At 39.9% G+C, this 17,169-nt stretch overlaps 1 protein-coding gene across 11 annotated transcripts in view; it reads right to left on the bottom strand.

Moving 5' to 3' along the window:
* MARK3 (microtubule affinity regulating kinase 3) overlaps positions 1-17,169 on the bottom strand; it is a 114,977-nt gene that overhangs the window by 33,083 nt on the left and 64,725 nt on the right. For all 11 annotated transcript variants that reach the window (XM_055556441.1, XM_055556439.1, XM_055556440.1 and 8 more), the window contains 3 exons: positions 12,196-12,244; positions 9,490-9,555; positions 4,532-4,602 (listed from right to left, as the gene is read on the bottom strand). In XM_055556441.1, the coding sequence (XP_055412416.1) occupies positions 4,532-4,602; positions 9,490-9,555; positions 12,196-12,244 (186 nt within the window). The remainder of the gene's footprint in view (positions 1-4,531; positions 4,603-9,489; positions 9,556-12,195; positions 12,245-17,169) is intronic.

Here is a 17,169-nt window from a genome sequence, read left to right as displayed (position 1 = left end):
CCATGAAATTAAAAGACGCTTACTCCTTGGAAGGAAAGTTATGACCAACCTAGGGAGCATATTCAAAGGCAGAGACATTACTTTGCCAACAAAGGTCCGTCTAGTCAGGGCTATGGTTTTTCCTGTGGTCATGTATGGATGTGAGAGTTGGACTGTGAAGAAAGCTGAGCGCCGAAGAACTGATGCTTTTGAACTGTGGTGTTGGAGAAGACTCTTGAGAGTCCCTTGGACTGCAAGGAGATCCAACCAGTCCATTCTAAAGGAGATCAGCCCTGGGATTTCTTTGGAAGGAATGATGCTAAAGCTGAAACTCCAGTACTTTGGCCACCTCATGCGAAGAGTTGACTCATTGGAGAAGACTCTGATGCTGGGAGGGATTGGGGGCAGGAGGGGAAGGGGACGACAGAGGATGAGATGGCTGGATGGCATCACCGACTCAATAGATGTGAGTCTGAGTGAACTCCGAGAGTTGGTGATGGACATGGAGGCCTGGCGTGCTGTGATTCATGGGGTCGCAAAGAGTCAGACACGACTGAGCTGAACTGAACCATCAAACAGAGATGACATTTCCTGTTATTTTGGTGTATTTGCTTCAAGTCTTTACTTTGGTATTATGTATGTGTACTTAAATATATATGATTATATACATACAAAACTGGGGCCATAATGAAAATACTTCTTGTTTCTCCAAATCATCAACTTTCAGTTGTAAGCAACATGCACCTAACTATACTGGACACAAAAACTCAAGAGAGGGCTGATCTCCTGGTTGATATTGGTTCAAAATAAGCAGCAAGGATATGCTGGGCTGGGTTTGGGAAGGATGCCAGAATCAAGGCTTCACTAAGCAGCTTCCTACTTTATAAAGTGAATACGAAGATTAGACCCATTCACAATCACCTGCTGCTGCTAAGTCGCTTCAATCGTGTCCGTCTCTGTGCGACCCCATAGACGGCAGCCCACTAGGCTCCCTCTGTCCCTGGGATTCTCCAGGCAAGAATACTGGAGTGGGTTGCCATTTCCTTCTCCAATGCATGAAAGTGAAAATTGAAAGCGAAGTCACTCAGTCGTGCCCAACTCTTAGCGACCCCATGGACTGCAGCCTACCAGGCTTCTCTGTCCATGGGATTTTCCAGGCAAGAGTACTGGAGTGGGGTGCCATTGCCTTCTCCCACAGTCACCTAGAGGCCCACAAATCCCGAGGCCAAGACACCAGCTCTAGAGCATCTGTTAGCAACAATGCTGCTCCATTCTGGCAGCATGAGAACTGGGAAAGTGAAACAGATTTGTTTCCCCAAAGGAACAGGTTTATTGCTGAGGACACAATTTTATCTTACTTCTTCTGCCTGATCCAATTTTCCCTGTCTCTTTGTCCCCGCCTCCCTGCCCCCATAGTCAGATTTCTCTCATAGGTTATTTTCAAATTCTACTTTTGAACCAGATTTGACACTTTCCTACCATTTCTCAAAGAGAATTTCTCTTCTTTTACCTCCAAACAGTGCAAATGCCACAACTTGGAAGTACTCAACTTTAAATTATTGCTTTTTCACATTCTGCTTTTAATGTGAAAGTAGTTATTTCTATGGAAGGCTGAGAACCTAGGTTGAGTCTCAGGTTAAAATAAGAATGCAAGCCTAATTCACTTCTAGTCACACATGAAAAAGTAGAGGTAGCAACACAAGCAATCTATCAAGGAAGAGCGAGGAAAGAAAATGGAGCCAGGAATCTATTCTTCTTCGGAAAGAAAAAACTAAAGCAGCATAAACAGTGACTAGGATGAGTGGTGAAGGAGGTGGGAAGAGGAAAGACCATCTGCTGATGAATATGGAAAGAAGGGCCTATTTCTGGCAGAAAACAGATGAAGCACAGTGTACTCTGTGTGTGTGGCATACCTTTGTCTTCGCTGTAAACAGGAAAACTTTCTATTTAGTCAAAGTAATGAGGACTTAAGTTTTTGGATCCTCTAATAAAACAACAACAAAACCTTTTGGAAAGCATGGCAATTAGAAACAGAAAAGTGGAGGTACCAATATCATGCCTGACCTTTCCAGATTTACACGAGCAGACTTAAGTAAACACAGTGGCAAGGAGAAAAGCCGACATTAATTATAAGCACTGTAAATCAAGGCATTAACTGTGAAAGCACATAAACTATCTTTCCTAGACCAACTAATAGATTCCTCAACTACATGCTTCAGAATCTGTGCTGGAAATTTTTAAGACAAAAAGCTGTGTGACAGGACTTCTCTGGCACAGTGGGTGGGAATCTGCCTGCCAATATAGAAAACACAGGTTCCATCACTGGTCCGGGAAAATCCCATATGCTGTGGAGCAATTAAGTTCCTGAGCCACAACTACTGAGCTGGCAAGCCTGCAGCCTGTGCTCTGCAATAACAGAAGCCCGAGCACCACAAGGAAGAGTAGCCCCCATTCACCACAACTAGAGAAAGAAAGCCCGAGCTAAGCAATGAAGAGCCAGCATGGTCAAAAAAATACAAATAAAAAAGTGATAAATGTCCAAGTCCCCTTGACAAGTCAGATCCTACCTGGGAGATGGGTGAAGAAAGAAGAGAGGAGCCAGAGATCGGAGCACCACACTGCTTCCCTGGAAAAGGTCCAGGCTCACATCTGATATGAGGGCTGGCAGGAGCCCTTTCCTCACAGTCAATAAATCACACTCACATAAACACTTGCAAGTCACACTCATCTGAGTGGGAAGGAATTCCAGTTTTATGAGGCAAAAAAAATCTTGATTTTCAGGTGGCCAATTTATAAAAATTAAGAGTACAGATATGGAAAGGGCCAAACAGACTTGTTTTGTAACAAAGAGAAATTTGAGCTTCCTTCCATAGACCACAGAATAAAGTGGTATCAAAACTGGAAAGGACTTCAGAATTAATCAAGTAGAACTTCCTCTTTTTAGAGCTAGAAAAACTGAGGATCATAAAAGTTAAATGATGGTTAAAGTCTGATATGTAACAGGTTTTAATTCAAAGTACCATTAGGATGTCTTAAGATTTTAAAAGTAAATTTAAGCAACAGCAAAAGTTAAGATACTTATTTATAAGTCCTTATTAACTGTAAACACTAGACTAAGCAGATCAAAATCTTGAAAATCAGTTAAACCTGCCTTTATAAATATTGTGAAACCCTTAAAGACTCCTACCTATACTTCCACCTTAACAACCTTACATGTGAATAAAACAAAAATTTTAAGTTTCTAAAAGAAATGAGGCTATACTGCCATTTACATACAGAACTTCAAACTATGGGAGGATAGCTAGATAATAAAGTACCTGCCCTTCCTTTTACCTGAATCTGAGGTGGGCAAATTATGGCCTGTAGGCTGAATATGGCCCACCACTCGTTTCTGCCAAGAAAGTATTGTTGGGAACACAATCATATGAGTGTATTCATCCAGATATTGTCTAAGCTGCTTCTACGCTACAGTAGCAGAATTAAACAGTTGCAAAAGACTGTATGGCCTACAAAGCCTAAAATTTACTATCTGGCACTTTACAGAAAGAGTTTGCTGATGCCTACTCTAAGTAAGACCACACCATAACAATTAAGAATTTTAGTTTGGAATCACAGGTCCTGGCTCTGAATCAATGGAAGGTCTGCTATTTTCCAGGCATCAAATTTTGGGCAAATTATGTAATCTTCCTGTGCCTCAGCTTCCTTATCTTTAACAAAGGAGCACAATGATCTTTTGGCTTCCCTGCTGGCTCAGAGGTTAAAGCATCTGCCTGCAATGCGGGAGACCTGGGTTCAATCCCTGGGTTGGGAAGAGCCAAAAGAAATGGCAACCCACTCCAGTACTCTTGCCAGGAGAATCCCATGGACTTCTAGAGAAGCCTAGTGGGCCACAGTCCATGGGGTTGCAAAAAGAGTCGGACATGACTGAGTGACTTCACTTACTTATGATGATCTTTACTCACAAAGCTGCTGCAAGATTTACATTAATGGAGGTAAAAGACTTAATCCAATACTCGTGGGTAAGGATCAATCAATAGTTACCTTTATTAGAGACTTATATCACATTTATGCTCAAAACCTACATATTAAAATGAGTCTCTTTAAGGCAATGGGCAGAGACAAAGCAAGAAGATAAGTCATTAATTCATAGGTTAAGTTCTGTTTGGTTTTGGCTTATGTAAGACAAAACCGATAATGAATTTTGAGATTATAACACTTTTGCTAAAAATTGGAAAACAGTTTTAATTAATGCAATCACAAGTGCTCAAAGACTCATTTTTTAAGGCTCAACTGTCAAACAACTAAGATTAAGAGTGGGACTATAATTCCAATTACAAAGCTAGAAACAGAACTCATAGCTGCCTCTAGCACGGTATTTTAGGCATGAAAGCACTTAGTAAATTAATAAATTTTGTTGCATTGAACTGAATGGCCAACCCCTGCTTCATCCAATGCACCTTATGACATTTATAGAGGCAAACACTTGTTTGCTTCAGGGTTTAAGCCAGATAATGTTATTTAATCAATAAACTAAACGTGTAATAATCCATACCTGTCTAAATTTAGCTCTTGCTTCTTTTTCCTTCATTCTTCCATGTGCAACCAAATAGTCAAACACTTCACCTATAATTAAGAAAAATAAAAGTAAGCAGAAGTCCTATTTCTGAGCATTAACTTTCCCATAAATTAAAAATGCTTGACTTTTAGCAATGCTGTACTTTTTTTTAAATGCAGTTATGAAGATAAACAGAAATATGTGGAATTTGAACTAACCCAGCCTTAACTATAGGAGAAGTTTATTGATAAAATCTTTTAAGTTATAGAAAAGCCTTAACATTAAATTCTCATATATTTCAATTGTGACACTTTTACTTTAAAGGTTTTTTTTTTTTTGAACTGAACTGATGAGTCTGTTTATGTTTTGTAAATAAGTTCATTTGTACCATTTTTGATACAAACTTTTTGATAGATTTTATTGCTTAGAATTTTAACAATGATGGTGCATTTATAAATTCATAACATACATAGCAAGTAGATACAAAATGAAATAATGTAGCTTTTCTATTTCCTGTCAACTTTGATCTTCACTGGATCCAGTTTTATAATTTTCCCCAATATTAACATCTAACAAAAATTGTAACCCCTAGGATCCAAGCAGCTTCTAAACTAAACAAAATGTATATATACACAAAGAAAGTTGACTATCAAATGCAGAACACAGTTCAAGAAAAATTATGGCACAGAGATTAACTTGACCCACATCTTTCTTGGTTTACAGTTGAACAACTTAATAAAGGTATGAAATCTTAGAATTTTTAGCCTCCAGTGCTTGAATCAATCCGTATTTTTAGCTTCTGTATCTATCTCATTTTACAGGGCTAACGTTAATGCAACAGATAATTTTCTGTGGACTCCCCTTCATTTTGCATGCCATGCTGGCCAACAGGATATTGTTGAGCTTCTTGTTAAATCTGGAGCTGTGGTAGATGCCCTCTCAATCAACAACTCAACTCCCTTAAGTAGAACCATTGACAGCTGCAGACTGGATACTGTAAAATACCTGCTTGACATCGGTGCTAAATTCCAGTTGGAGAATAGGAAAGGTATGAGTTTCATTACAGGTGATTAGGGCTAGAAAAGGAGGATTTACGTTAGATTCCTAAGCCTTCTAAATTTTTTCTTCTACAGGGGCTTCAAACTATGCCAATTATTAGAAACTGACAGCTAAAACACTGTGATGACTCAAAATGTGATTTGCATACTGGTGTCAGTCTACATATTAGTGGTATGGGCTCACAGTGAAGTAAGTACAGGAATTAAAGAGTAAATGTTTAGAAATTTTTATAGCAATTTTATAGAACTTTTGTCATTTGAATCCAAAGATTTTAAAAGTTTGGGTTTGTATTTCATAGGGTTCTTTTTCCTCTTCATTTTTCTAGTAAATCATTTTTCATTGTTTTACAAAAGTCTCAGTCTACAATGAATTACCAACATAGACAACTGATTCTTTAACACTAGTGATTTGAGAAGCACTATGTACAAAACAAAGTTCTATTAACATTTAACTCAGGTTAGTTTTTGCAACAGTAACTTTAAAGGTTTTATCTCCAGTATGCTTTAGTAAAAACTTGGCAATGAAAATTCAAAGTTAAAATGGAAATGTTATTTGTGTTCAAAGAAGGTGTTTTCACTATAGGATTATGACAGAAAAGCATTTCCTAAATTCATTCATGCAACAAATAATTACTGAGAGTATACTAACTGCTGAGAACTGTTCTTGGCTCTGGGGAAATACAGAAGTGAACAGAGCAAAGTCTTTCTCCTCATGGAGTTTACATTCCAGGAGGGGGTAGACAGATAATAAGCAAATAAATGAATATACAGCGTATCAGATGATAAAACGTACTGTGGAGAAAACTCAGGGGAAAGGAACAGGGTGTGTGCGTGTGTGCACGCGTAAGCACTGTGCTGACTGCTGTGAGGGAGTGCACACTGTAGTCAACCGTCAAATGAAACATTTTGATACTTAAAAAGCTTAGTTTCAGAACTTAAGTGTTTCTGAGGAAAACCTTATTCTGAACTGTATCTCTGACTTTTGAACTTTCGGCCCTAACTCTGAATAAATTTTAAAATAATAAATGGGCATAAATATTTTCAAGTTATTACTGATTGCATAATGATCTTTTGAAAGGAATTACATACTGTTAATTTACACTACGCAATACATTTAACTATGGTGAATTATAAAATTAAATGTCAGTATTTTCTCCAAGAATGCCATTCTATCTGCAGAATAAAAAAATATGTCAAAACAAGTGGTTAAAAAGTGAAAAAACAAAGATGTGTGCATACCACGTGTGTGCATACCACGTGGAACGGTTTTGACTTAAAAAAAAAAGTATGGGTTAGACCCAGTAGTTGTACAGTCACACACATAATGTCAGTGTGATTGTAAAATATGTTAGGGTTCCAATGCGATAGAAACCTGTTAAGAGATTCTGGAGCCATAAAGTCATACTCACAATCACTGTTATAAACCAGGCATACAACCCAAACTCCCCCCACTCCATTAAAAATGCATTAGCACCCAGGGTAAGCAACTAAATTAAAAATCTCTGCATGATATTATTTACTAGTAGAAAAAACAGCAAACAGTAGTTCTCCCCACCCATGTCAAGACAGTTCAGAAAGCCCTTGGTTCAGGTCCCGTCACTATAACCAGTGAGGAAACCATGGGCACCAGACCAACGTTTCAGATGTTCATCTGTAAAAACTAGGCAGTTGCCCTGGATGACTTTCTGAGATTCTTTCCAATTCTAAAATTCTATGATTCTATAAAACTGAAAAATACGAGGCTAGGGAGGAGCAGGTAGCCAATTTAACAAAACTTTTGTTGTTCAAACTGGCAAACATATCAACAATAAACAGCTGCCTTGGAGACAGAAGGTGCTTTGTTGAGCTGATTAAAACAAATGGCCCAAGCCAATAAACCACCACTGATCAGTGCTGTTAGCATGTTAAGCAATGGCACTGAGGCCTTGAAGGAGGACGGTGCGGCCATGTCCACTGAGCAGTTCAGAGACATGCAACTTATAAGGTCACACTGCCAATGAGGGGCACTGGCTAGACTGACTCCATGTTTGTCTTTTCCAGAGCCGATCCTTTCGGGATGGACACTTCTCCAATACAGAGCAACTGCTATGACCCTGTGACCTAAAATAGATGAAACAGAAAGCCATGACTGACTGACCAATAGGGAGAGGCTATGTGGTATTGGAAGGCTGGGGGTCCAGGCCCGGTAACATGACCACAGGGGTATTTCCTAGCCTCCATCTCCTCACTCACTGCCTGGCCACATCGTGGCCCCATTGTGAAAGTCAGAGGAGATCAAGTAAGAGAAAAAAGCACTTGTGCACTGTAGAGGCTCCATAAAGGAGAAGATTACGAACTGTAAGAGGAGTAGAAAGCACGGGAACTCCATACACATTCATGGTTCTACAATTCATGAACTGAATTCAGCTCTTCCTACTACTCCTCAACTGTGAAAATCCCAACTAAAATCTCAAACCACACATTTAAAATACGAAGCACAGAACTAATAATGAACTGCTTCTGCTGCTACTGCTGCTAAGTCACTTCAGTCGTGTCCGACTCTGTGCGACCCTATGGACAGCAGCCCACCAGGCTCCTCTGTCCACAGGATTCTCTAGGCAAGAATACTGGCGTGGGTTGCCATTTCCTTCTCCAAATAATGAATTAGGAGTATGAAAAAGTGGTGTCAGGGGTGTGCTTGCTCTGCCCACAACAGATTTACATTTACAATCTTTTATTTAGTGGTCAACTCATCACAATGAGGCTGTGATTCAACTTTCTGTCTCCAGGTTTTACATTCTGGATCAAAGGGTTTGTTTAATAAAACTCTACTATAATCAGAACAATTAAATCTATACTGTGGAGTTAAACAGAACATGTCGCTAGAAGTTTAAAATTTCATTAATTCAACTCAATTCTTATTTGCTCAGAGTCTGCTATGTGCCAGGCACTGTATTAGAGGCAGGGAAAACACAAGCAACAAAGCTTCTGCCTTTCACAATGAAAGTTCATGCGTGGTCCACAACCTACAAGCGTAGCCTAGCCATAACCTTAAAATAAGAATCTCTGTGAAAGAGAACAGCTATATACATTCACTTCATAAAAATGTCTACCTTTATATATCCTTATAGGCAAGTAATTACTAGTCTTTAATCTTTAAGGAAATCTAATCCTATACACTGTGACCACCATTTCTGGCCTTGGGAAACAAGGGGCACCACTGATGTAAAAATCTGATAAAGAAATCCATCCAACATGCAGTACACATTTATTTCAAACAGGCTAATGCATTGATGCTTTTGAAAATTCAAGTACTGGAATAAAAAAATGTGCTATAAACAATGGAATATTACTCTGCTTTAATAGGGAAGGAAATTCTGACACATGCTACAACATGGATAAACCTGAAGGACACTGTGACGTAGGAAGTCACAAAAAAGACAAATACTGTACGATTCCACTCATATGAGGTCCCTAGAGCAGTCAAAGTCATACAGACAGCAGAATGGTGGTTGCCAGGGGCTACAAGGAGGGAGGACTGGGAATTATTGTTTAATAGGGACAGAGTTTCATTTTGGGAAAATGAAAACGTTCTGGAGATGGATGATGGTATTGGTTAACAATGTGAACGTACTTATTATGCCACAGCACTGTACACCTGAAATGGTTAAAATGGTAAGCTTTATGTTATACCATAAAAAAATCCAACTATTTGCATATTATCGATTAATGATGGTAACAATGAAACGCTTAACAGCAAACCACTGAACCGCTAGGAATCAGCTCTTCTGATTCTCATCCTAGTGTATTATGATTCTGAAGGTTACATGAAACTCTATCTTTATCTACATGGGCAGTGCAGTTGCATATTCTTCTAAAAGGGAGGGATGAAAGAAAAACAATTTATAAATGCCTTACCTCCACTTGCATACTCCATGATTAGGTAGAGTGTTTTGTCAGTTTCAATGACTTCGAATAACTTCACTACGAAAGGAGAGAAGATACAGGAGAAAAAGAAACAAATGTCTGTATGTACATACCATATACATATAAACTAACTACAAAAAGTTAACTTTTTCCCTGTTAATACCTGGCCCTCTTAAAAAAAAAAATGATTTTAGGAAACTTTATATTACAACAGCAGAAAAGAGTTTATAAAAACATGGAATTCCATAAAAATGATTTCTGGGTTCTCAAACACTGTAACTTCAGGATGCAGCAGCAGTTTCTCGGCTCTCATTTCATGCCCCTGTAGTATGTCTGTATCTATCCTACTCCTGTATGTTCACGTCCATTCACCTGTCATTGTGGGTTTAAGGATACATAGAATTCCACTTGAGACTTTTGTTGCTTAAGAAATTTATCACAATTCTCAGAGAAAAAGATTCCTTTCTTTTTTAATGATGTATATTTTATCTTTGTTTGTCCGAGCCATGCAGCATGCAGAATCTTAGTTCCCTCACCAGGGATCTGACCAGGGATCCAACCTGGGCCCTGTCAGCGAGTGTGCAGGGACCTAACCTCTGGACCTCCAGGGAATTCCTAAGATTCCTTTGTTTCTATTCTAAAGCCAGAGACCAAAAAATAGAACAGGTTATACTGAAAAGAACTTTTTAATTATTTCCAATGGGTCAGTGTGGCTGCTACAGCCGTCTCCTATTACAGATAAAACTAGTATTTCTATCACTGCCAATTCATAAAACCATAACAAATCAGTCAGAAATATATAATTTTTAAATAAAACTGAAGTTGATTTCTGAAACTATCAAATCACTATGTCCTGTATCTATTTTGTTAATACATATGTTATAATTAAATTCAGCAAAAAGGAGGGCAGCGAGGGAGAATGCTAGTCTCTTCTATTGTGGGTTATTTTCTGATGCTTTAATACAGAGTATTAAATCAGTAGCTTGTACAGTATTTGATGTGTTTGTCAAACTGGTGAATTAAAACTATCATATCATTTCTAAGATGGCATTTGTTCAGGTTGTTAAGAAAAAATATTTAAATAAATGTAAGACATGCTGGTAAGCCATCAACATATTAGTAAATTCTGTAATTCCAATGCAGGGGGAATCCGCGGCAGTGCAGTGGTCAGGACTCTGTGCTTTCACTGCAGGGGGCCTGGGTTTGATCCCTGGTTGGGAAACTCAGACCTGGCAAGCCAAAAATAAATTAAAAAATAAAATTCCATTGCAAATATTGGCTCTTCTAGGAAAACTATTTTAATCCAATGGGAACTTATTAAATTTTTAGAAATTTATATTTTCAAAGATATGTCATTTAGTACTAAGTATAGAGAACTTCAATCAGGGTACAACTTAAGAAAAAACAAAACAGGTTTCCGTGAGCGGGCTCTTGGCAGTGCATATGCGGCGGGGAGTTGGAGTTTGAAGTCCAGCGCCGGTTGGCTGCCCTCACACAGGGGCAGCGCAATATGGAGGCCTCTTTGCGCTGCTATATCCTGCCACACCCCTCGCTCTTCTCCCCCCCAACCCTGTCACAGCCCATGATACGGATCGTTTCACATCTTATCTAACATCACCGATAAGGGGATAACGGCTTGGTAGCATTTTCTTAATAGCACCTGAACACAATAATGCCTTTTACATGATGGTGGCTCAGATTAGATGAAATATGGTGTAAGTTTTTTCCATTCTGTGGTTCCATTTTATTTTTCTATTCTTGTGCTTCAAGAAGTCTTGATAAGATTTCCCTAACACCAAAGTTATCACACTCCTACTTCCTAGAACTGATTTTGATATTAAGCTGATACAATTGGTTCTCTTATGAGCTATTTCACTCAAACATTTTTAGATTGTAGGACTTATTACTATATAAGAAAGCAGTTGTATTATTTTAAAAGATCTGCATTATGCATGGAATCAAAAATTTTCACTGAGGTGTGTACACAGAGTCAGCTTTCATGTTGTCCCTACAACTATGATGAGGGCAGGACCATGACCCTAATCTTTAGACACACCTCACTGCATAAAGCACAGAGGACACAGAGAGCAGGTCTGTAGAGTGTAAAACAATTCATACCAAAAAATTCTATTAGATAGCAAGTACCCAGTATCTTTTTTTTTTGGCCATGCTGAGCAGCATGTAGGATCTTAGTTCTCTGACCTGGGATCGAACCTGTGCCCCCTGCACTGGAAGCACAGAGTCCTAACCACTGGACTGACAGGAAATTCCCTTTATTTTTTAAAATATGTTTCAATGCACCATTATTTTCTCAGGAATACAGCTAGAGCAAAAAACACCTTTGACAACTTTAGCTTACTGTAATTCCCTCTATCTAAAATTTAGGTACAATTATGACATTTTGATATATTAAAATTTAGAAAATTACAATCTGATTACAGATGTTTCTACTAAATTAAAGCTTTACATTTGAATGTTTAATACCGAATCTTTTAACCTATCTTTAGCAATTTCAAAAAGTTAACAGAAATGATCAACTACACACACACACACACACACACACATATATTCTAAAAGTGTACCTGGAATGGGAGAAGGGAAGAAATCTCCTGTCACTTCTGGAATATATGTTTAGCTTTATGAAAAACTTTCAAGAATGCATTTAGACCCAAAAGTATTTAAGAAAGCAGAAAGTACCTATGTTTGGATGATTTAAAATCTTCATTATTCTCACTTCTCTGAAGAGCTAAAAAACAAACACACACACAATCCCCCCAATATAGGTTATTAAACATTATATTCCACAGTGGCAATATCAATTAAATTTTTCTCTTAGATAACTGATTCACTGATAATGTTTAGTAGTCCACATCTAAGACATGAAAATCCAGAGTAATTATGACGTAGTTTTGTTGTCTAATACTAAATGAGTCCATTTTAATGCTCCAATACTAATGTGTCAGTTTTATCGTATGAAAAAGCAGAGTTCCCAGAGGATGATATTTTGCTATTATGAATTATACTTTGAATTATATTTTGCTATCTTGAACACAGAAATCAGATTTAAGCAGGAATAGTTTGTTATTAGACTTAGTCCGATTCAGTATCTATCGAGGAATTCTAATTCTGCAAATCAAAACTTGTACAGTCCCAATGAACTGCATCATGAGTGTAATGGATTGATAATTCCGAGTAATTCTATAAGGCTTTAAATAAAACCACTTCAAGCTGCCTAGCCATCACACAGAATAAGGCAGAATATTAAACTGTTGCTGTACAAACATGCTGTGAATTCAGAGCATCATGGTCTGGGCTAATATGAGATCTCAAAAATAATAGAATTTTAGAGATCATCTTAGACAACCCTCCTGCAAACCAGTGGAAACCAGAAAAAGAGAGAAAAGATCTTCCAAGGTTCTCCTATCTTTCTATGGGGAATGTGGTTAGAACTAGTCTCCTAGCACCCAGGGTATCACAGCCTGTAGGAGGCAAGGCTAGAAAGTGGTCTGGGAAACGAGGAGCAGCTGCCTATGGGATGAGGAAGTTGGGACTCTCCCTGCACTTGTCTTTGTCCACCAGGTCTAATCTAGAAATGAATCAGCAACTAACAGGCATGGAGGCAGCTGAAAGGCAGGGAGGCACAGTATCTGACCTACAAACAGCTCAGAGCTTAAAAACATGGAATCCAGATGAACAGCCTTTCTGTCTACAATACTGGGCTTCCCAGGTGGTGCAGTGGTAGAGAATCTGCCTGCCAAATAGGAGACACAAGAGATGCAGGTTCGATCCCTGGGTTGGGAAGATTCCCCTGAATAAGGAAATGACAACCCACTGCAGTATAGCTTGCCTGGGAAATCCCATGAACACAGGAGCCTGGCGGGCTATATAGTCCATAGGGTCGCAAAGAATCAGACATGACTGAAGCGACTAAACCACGACCACCTATGATACTGGCCCATCCACTAAAGGCTTGGGCTCCTTCTTCATTTCCTTCTGTTAAGCAAACACAGGAACCTTGTTTTCCCAATTCATTATAGCTGGACTTGTACCTGTAATTTGAACCTTCCAGTTGTTTCTACGGCTGTTAAATTAGAAGAGTGACAAGTTGGCTGTCATACTAACTCAGCTCAGGACACTGTGTTTAGAATGAAACCCTGACCATGGCCATGGCAGACTGCTTACACTTCCAGCCTCAACTCCAGGCACTCTGATTTCTCCCAGAACATACTAACTCTTTCTTTCCTTAAAATTTTTTCTCCTTTTCATCCTTCAAGTCTCAGGCAGATTCTCTGAAAACCTTATCTAAGTAGGTTTCCTTCGTTTTACATCATAGCACTTCTTTCCCAGAATGTCCTTCACGTTGTGATAATACATTGTGTTTATCAGTTCATTTTTGCCGCCTCATCTACAGGGAGTGTGTCTGCCTCCTGTCACCAGTGGAACCTCGAAACCCAGCCTGGCACACAACAGGAACTCATTTGTCTGATAAATGCCTACAAGAAAGTACTGACTACCAAGAAGCGTGGTTTGAGCCAGTCTCCTTAGCATTCTAATGACCACACTGCTTTTAGATCCTGAGAAGCAGAATGCCTATGACAGGGTTGTCACAGTTCTGCTGCCAGAAGAGGCCCAACAAAGACACCTTACATCCTACTAGCAGCACATCACCACAACATCAGAAGCAAAGAGCAGGAGGAAGACAGAGTCCTGCAGGGGCCCAAGGGACAGAGAGCTCACCTCCGCCTGTGGTGGTGGGCACCATGGAGGTAACTGGATTTATGCAGTTCAAAATGGGCTGGTGATCTGAGCAAGACAGGGAGGTGCAACCAATGAAGACTATTTCAAGAAGACCAGGTGCTCCATCTGGCAGAGCACGGGTTTCCAAGTGTGGACTTTACACCACCAGCATCAGAACATTAGGGTATCTGTGCAAACTGTAGGCTCCTGGGTTCTACCTATCACTAGATCTGAAATGAGCTTTGAGAATTTTACATTTCAACTAGCACCCCTGGTGTGGTGCTTTTAAAACAGGTCCACAAATACTTTGTCAATCCTCCTCTCAAAAGGTAGAACTTAATATTCCTCCCTTTCATTGTGGACTGCACTTAGTGACTTGCTTCTCATGAAGAGAGGAAAGCAGAGCGATAGGGAGGGGACGTCAGAGACTAAGCTGTAAAGGCACTGGGGCTCCCTCCTTGCTCTCACAGATCACTGACATGCACATCGTAAGGACATTAAGTACTTCAGTGGACAGGCCCAGGTGGCAAGGAAATGAGGACTCACACCTGCAGCTGCTGAGGAACCGTGGGCCCTAGACAAAAGCCAGGTGAAAGGGCCTTCTAGAAGCGGATGCGCCAGCCCCAGTCAAACCTGTGGGCACCTGCAGCTGTGGCTCTTCCCCAAAGTACCTTGAGAGCATCTGAGCCAGAGCCATCCAACCAAGTTACCCTCAAACAGATGACTCCAAGAAACTGAGCTAACACAGCTTCTAAGTTGCTAAGTTTTAGAATAATTTTTAGAGAGTAGTAGTAGGTAATACACTAGAGGAAACACAATGAAGTTTGAAAACCAAATCTGCGTGCAGGTCAAGAAGCAACAGATAAAACCGGACATGGAACAACAGACTGGTTCCAAATTGGGAAAAGAGTACGTCAGGCTGTATGTTGTCGCCCTGCTTACTTAACTTACATGCAGAGTACATCACACGAAATGCTGGGCTGGATGAAACACAAGCTGGAGTCAAGATTGCCAGGAAAAATATCAATAACCTCAGATATGCATATGATACGACCCTTATGGCAGAAAGTGAAGAGGAACTAAAAAGACTCTTGATGAAGGTGAGAGAGAAGAGTGAAAAAGTTGGCTTAAAACTCAACATTCAAAAAACTAAGATCATGGCATCTGGTCCTATCACTTCAAGGCAAACAGATGGGGGAACAAAGCAAACAGTGACAGACTTTATCTTTTGGGCTCCAAAAATCACTGCAGATGGTGACTGCAGCCATGAAATTAAAAGATGCTTGCTCCTTGGAAGAAAAGCCATGACCAACCTAGACAGCATATTAAAAAGCAGAGACATTACTTTGGCAACAAAGGTCTGTCTAGTCAAAGCTATGGTTTTTCCTTTAGCCATGCTACAAAGAAAGCTGAGGGCCGAAGAATTGATGCTTTTGAACTGTGGTGTTGGAGAAGACTCTTGAGAGTCCCATGGACTGCAAGGAGATCCAACCAGTCCATCCTAAAGGAGATCAGTCCTGAATGTTCACTGGAAGGACTGATGCTGAAACTGAAGCTCTAGTACTTAGACACCTGATGTGAAGAACTGACTCATTGGAAAAGACTCTGATGCTGGGAGAGATTGGGGGCATGAGGAGAAGGGGATGACAGAGGATGAGATGGTTGGATGGCATGGGTTTGAGCAAGCTCCGGGTGTTGGTGATAGACGTTGCAAAGAGTCGGACATGACTGAGCGACTGAACTGGGTCACACACAGCAGAGGCCACACCAAGGGAAGTGTTGTGAAAACACACAGGACAGGTGAGTGGGACCAGACAGAGGGATGAATAGTACAAGTTTCTTTCCATAGGCAGACAGAGTAGCTGAAGGTCTCCCAGTTGGACAGCGTCCAAAGTTATACAAATAACTTTATGTATTTACCTCTGTCAGAATTACGTATCAGGCAGAAGCTAGAATCAACTCTACACCAATTTAATCGCAGGGGGTGGGGAGAGGAGGCATGAAGCCAGCAGCTGTCAAGTGTCACCTGTGTCTGAAATTCAGCACCAGATGCTCCATGGCTATGATCCTACCTAACTGAATGGTCACAGCTCTGTCAGGTGACTATGATCATCTCCAATGCACAGGAAAGGAGGACTGAGAAAGCTAAGAAACCAGCCCAAGTCTGCCCAGCTAACCCATGCCAGAGCTCAGAGTCTGAGTTGTCTGACTCCAAAGTCCTAACTCATCTCATGATTCCAAACAGCCACCTTTGAAATGTACAAGTAAAGCAATGGATACATTACAAGTTGGCAAGACAGAAAACTCCAGAGCAACAGGTGGGTACTGGCAGAGAATTTTTTTTTAAGTTGACAATTTGTGTATGTGATTAACATGCCAGAGATCTAATTGCCATCAACTGTGAACCTGATGGCTGAAGATAAATTTGGGTAGAAATAATTTGCTGAACACATGCACATTAAGGAAAGGCCTCACTAGGATAGTACAATGTTTTTTTTTTTTTAAGTTTTGCTACTATAAAAGGACATTTAAATATGAAAGTCACCGATTTCTACTATCTTACTTCTCTACATTCCTTTTCAACCTTATCCAGATACTAGTTGTAAAAAATAAAATAAAATAACACAGAAATATGTAAAGTGAAAAAATTCTCCTCTCTTTATTAATCTCCATCTTCTACACTAGCAGCCCCCAGCCTTTTTGGCCCCAGGGCCAGTTCTGTGGAAGACGAGCTCTCCACGGATGGTGGGGGGTGGTTTCAGGACGATTCGAGCATAGTACATTCATCATGTGCTTTATTTCTCTTACTACATCAGCTCCACCTCAGACCATGAGGCACGAGATGTCCGAGTTTGGGGACCCCTGCTCTACACATCTTCCCATTTTTATGTCCTTTAGGAACTGGCAGATAGGAGGAGAACAAACATTTCTGAA

The sequence above is a fragment of the Bubalus kerabau genome, chromosome 19, assembly GCF_029407905.1.
Source record: "Bubalus kerabau isolate K-KA32 ecotype Philippines breed swamp buffalo chromosome 19, PCC_UOA_SB_1v2, whole genome shotgun sequence".
NCBI classification, from domain to species: Eukaryota; Metazoa; Chordata; class Mammalia; order Artiodactyla; family Bovidae; genus Bubalus; species Bubalus kerabau.
Note: the sequence above shows the minus strand (reverse complement) of the source record. Positions and strands in the feature narration are given on the sequence as shown.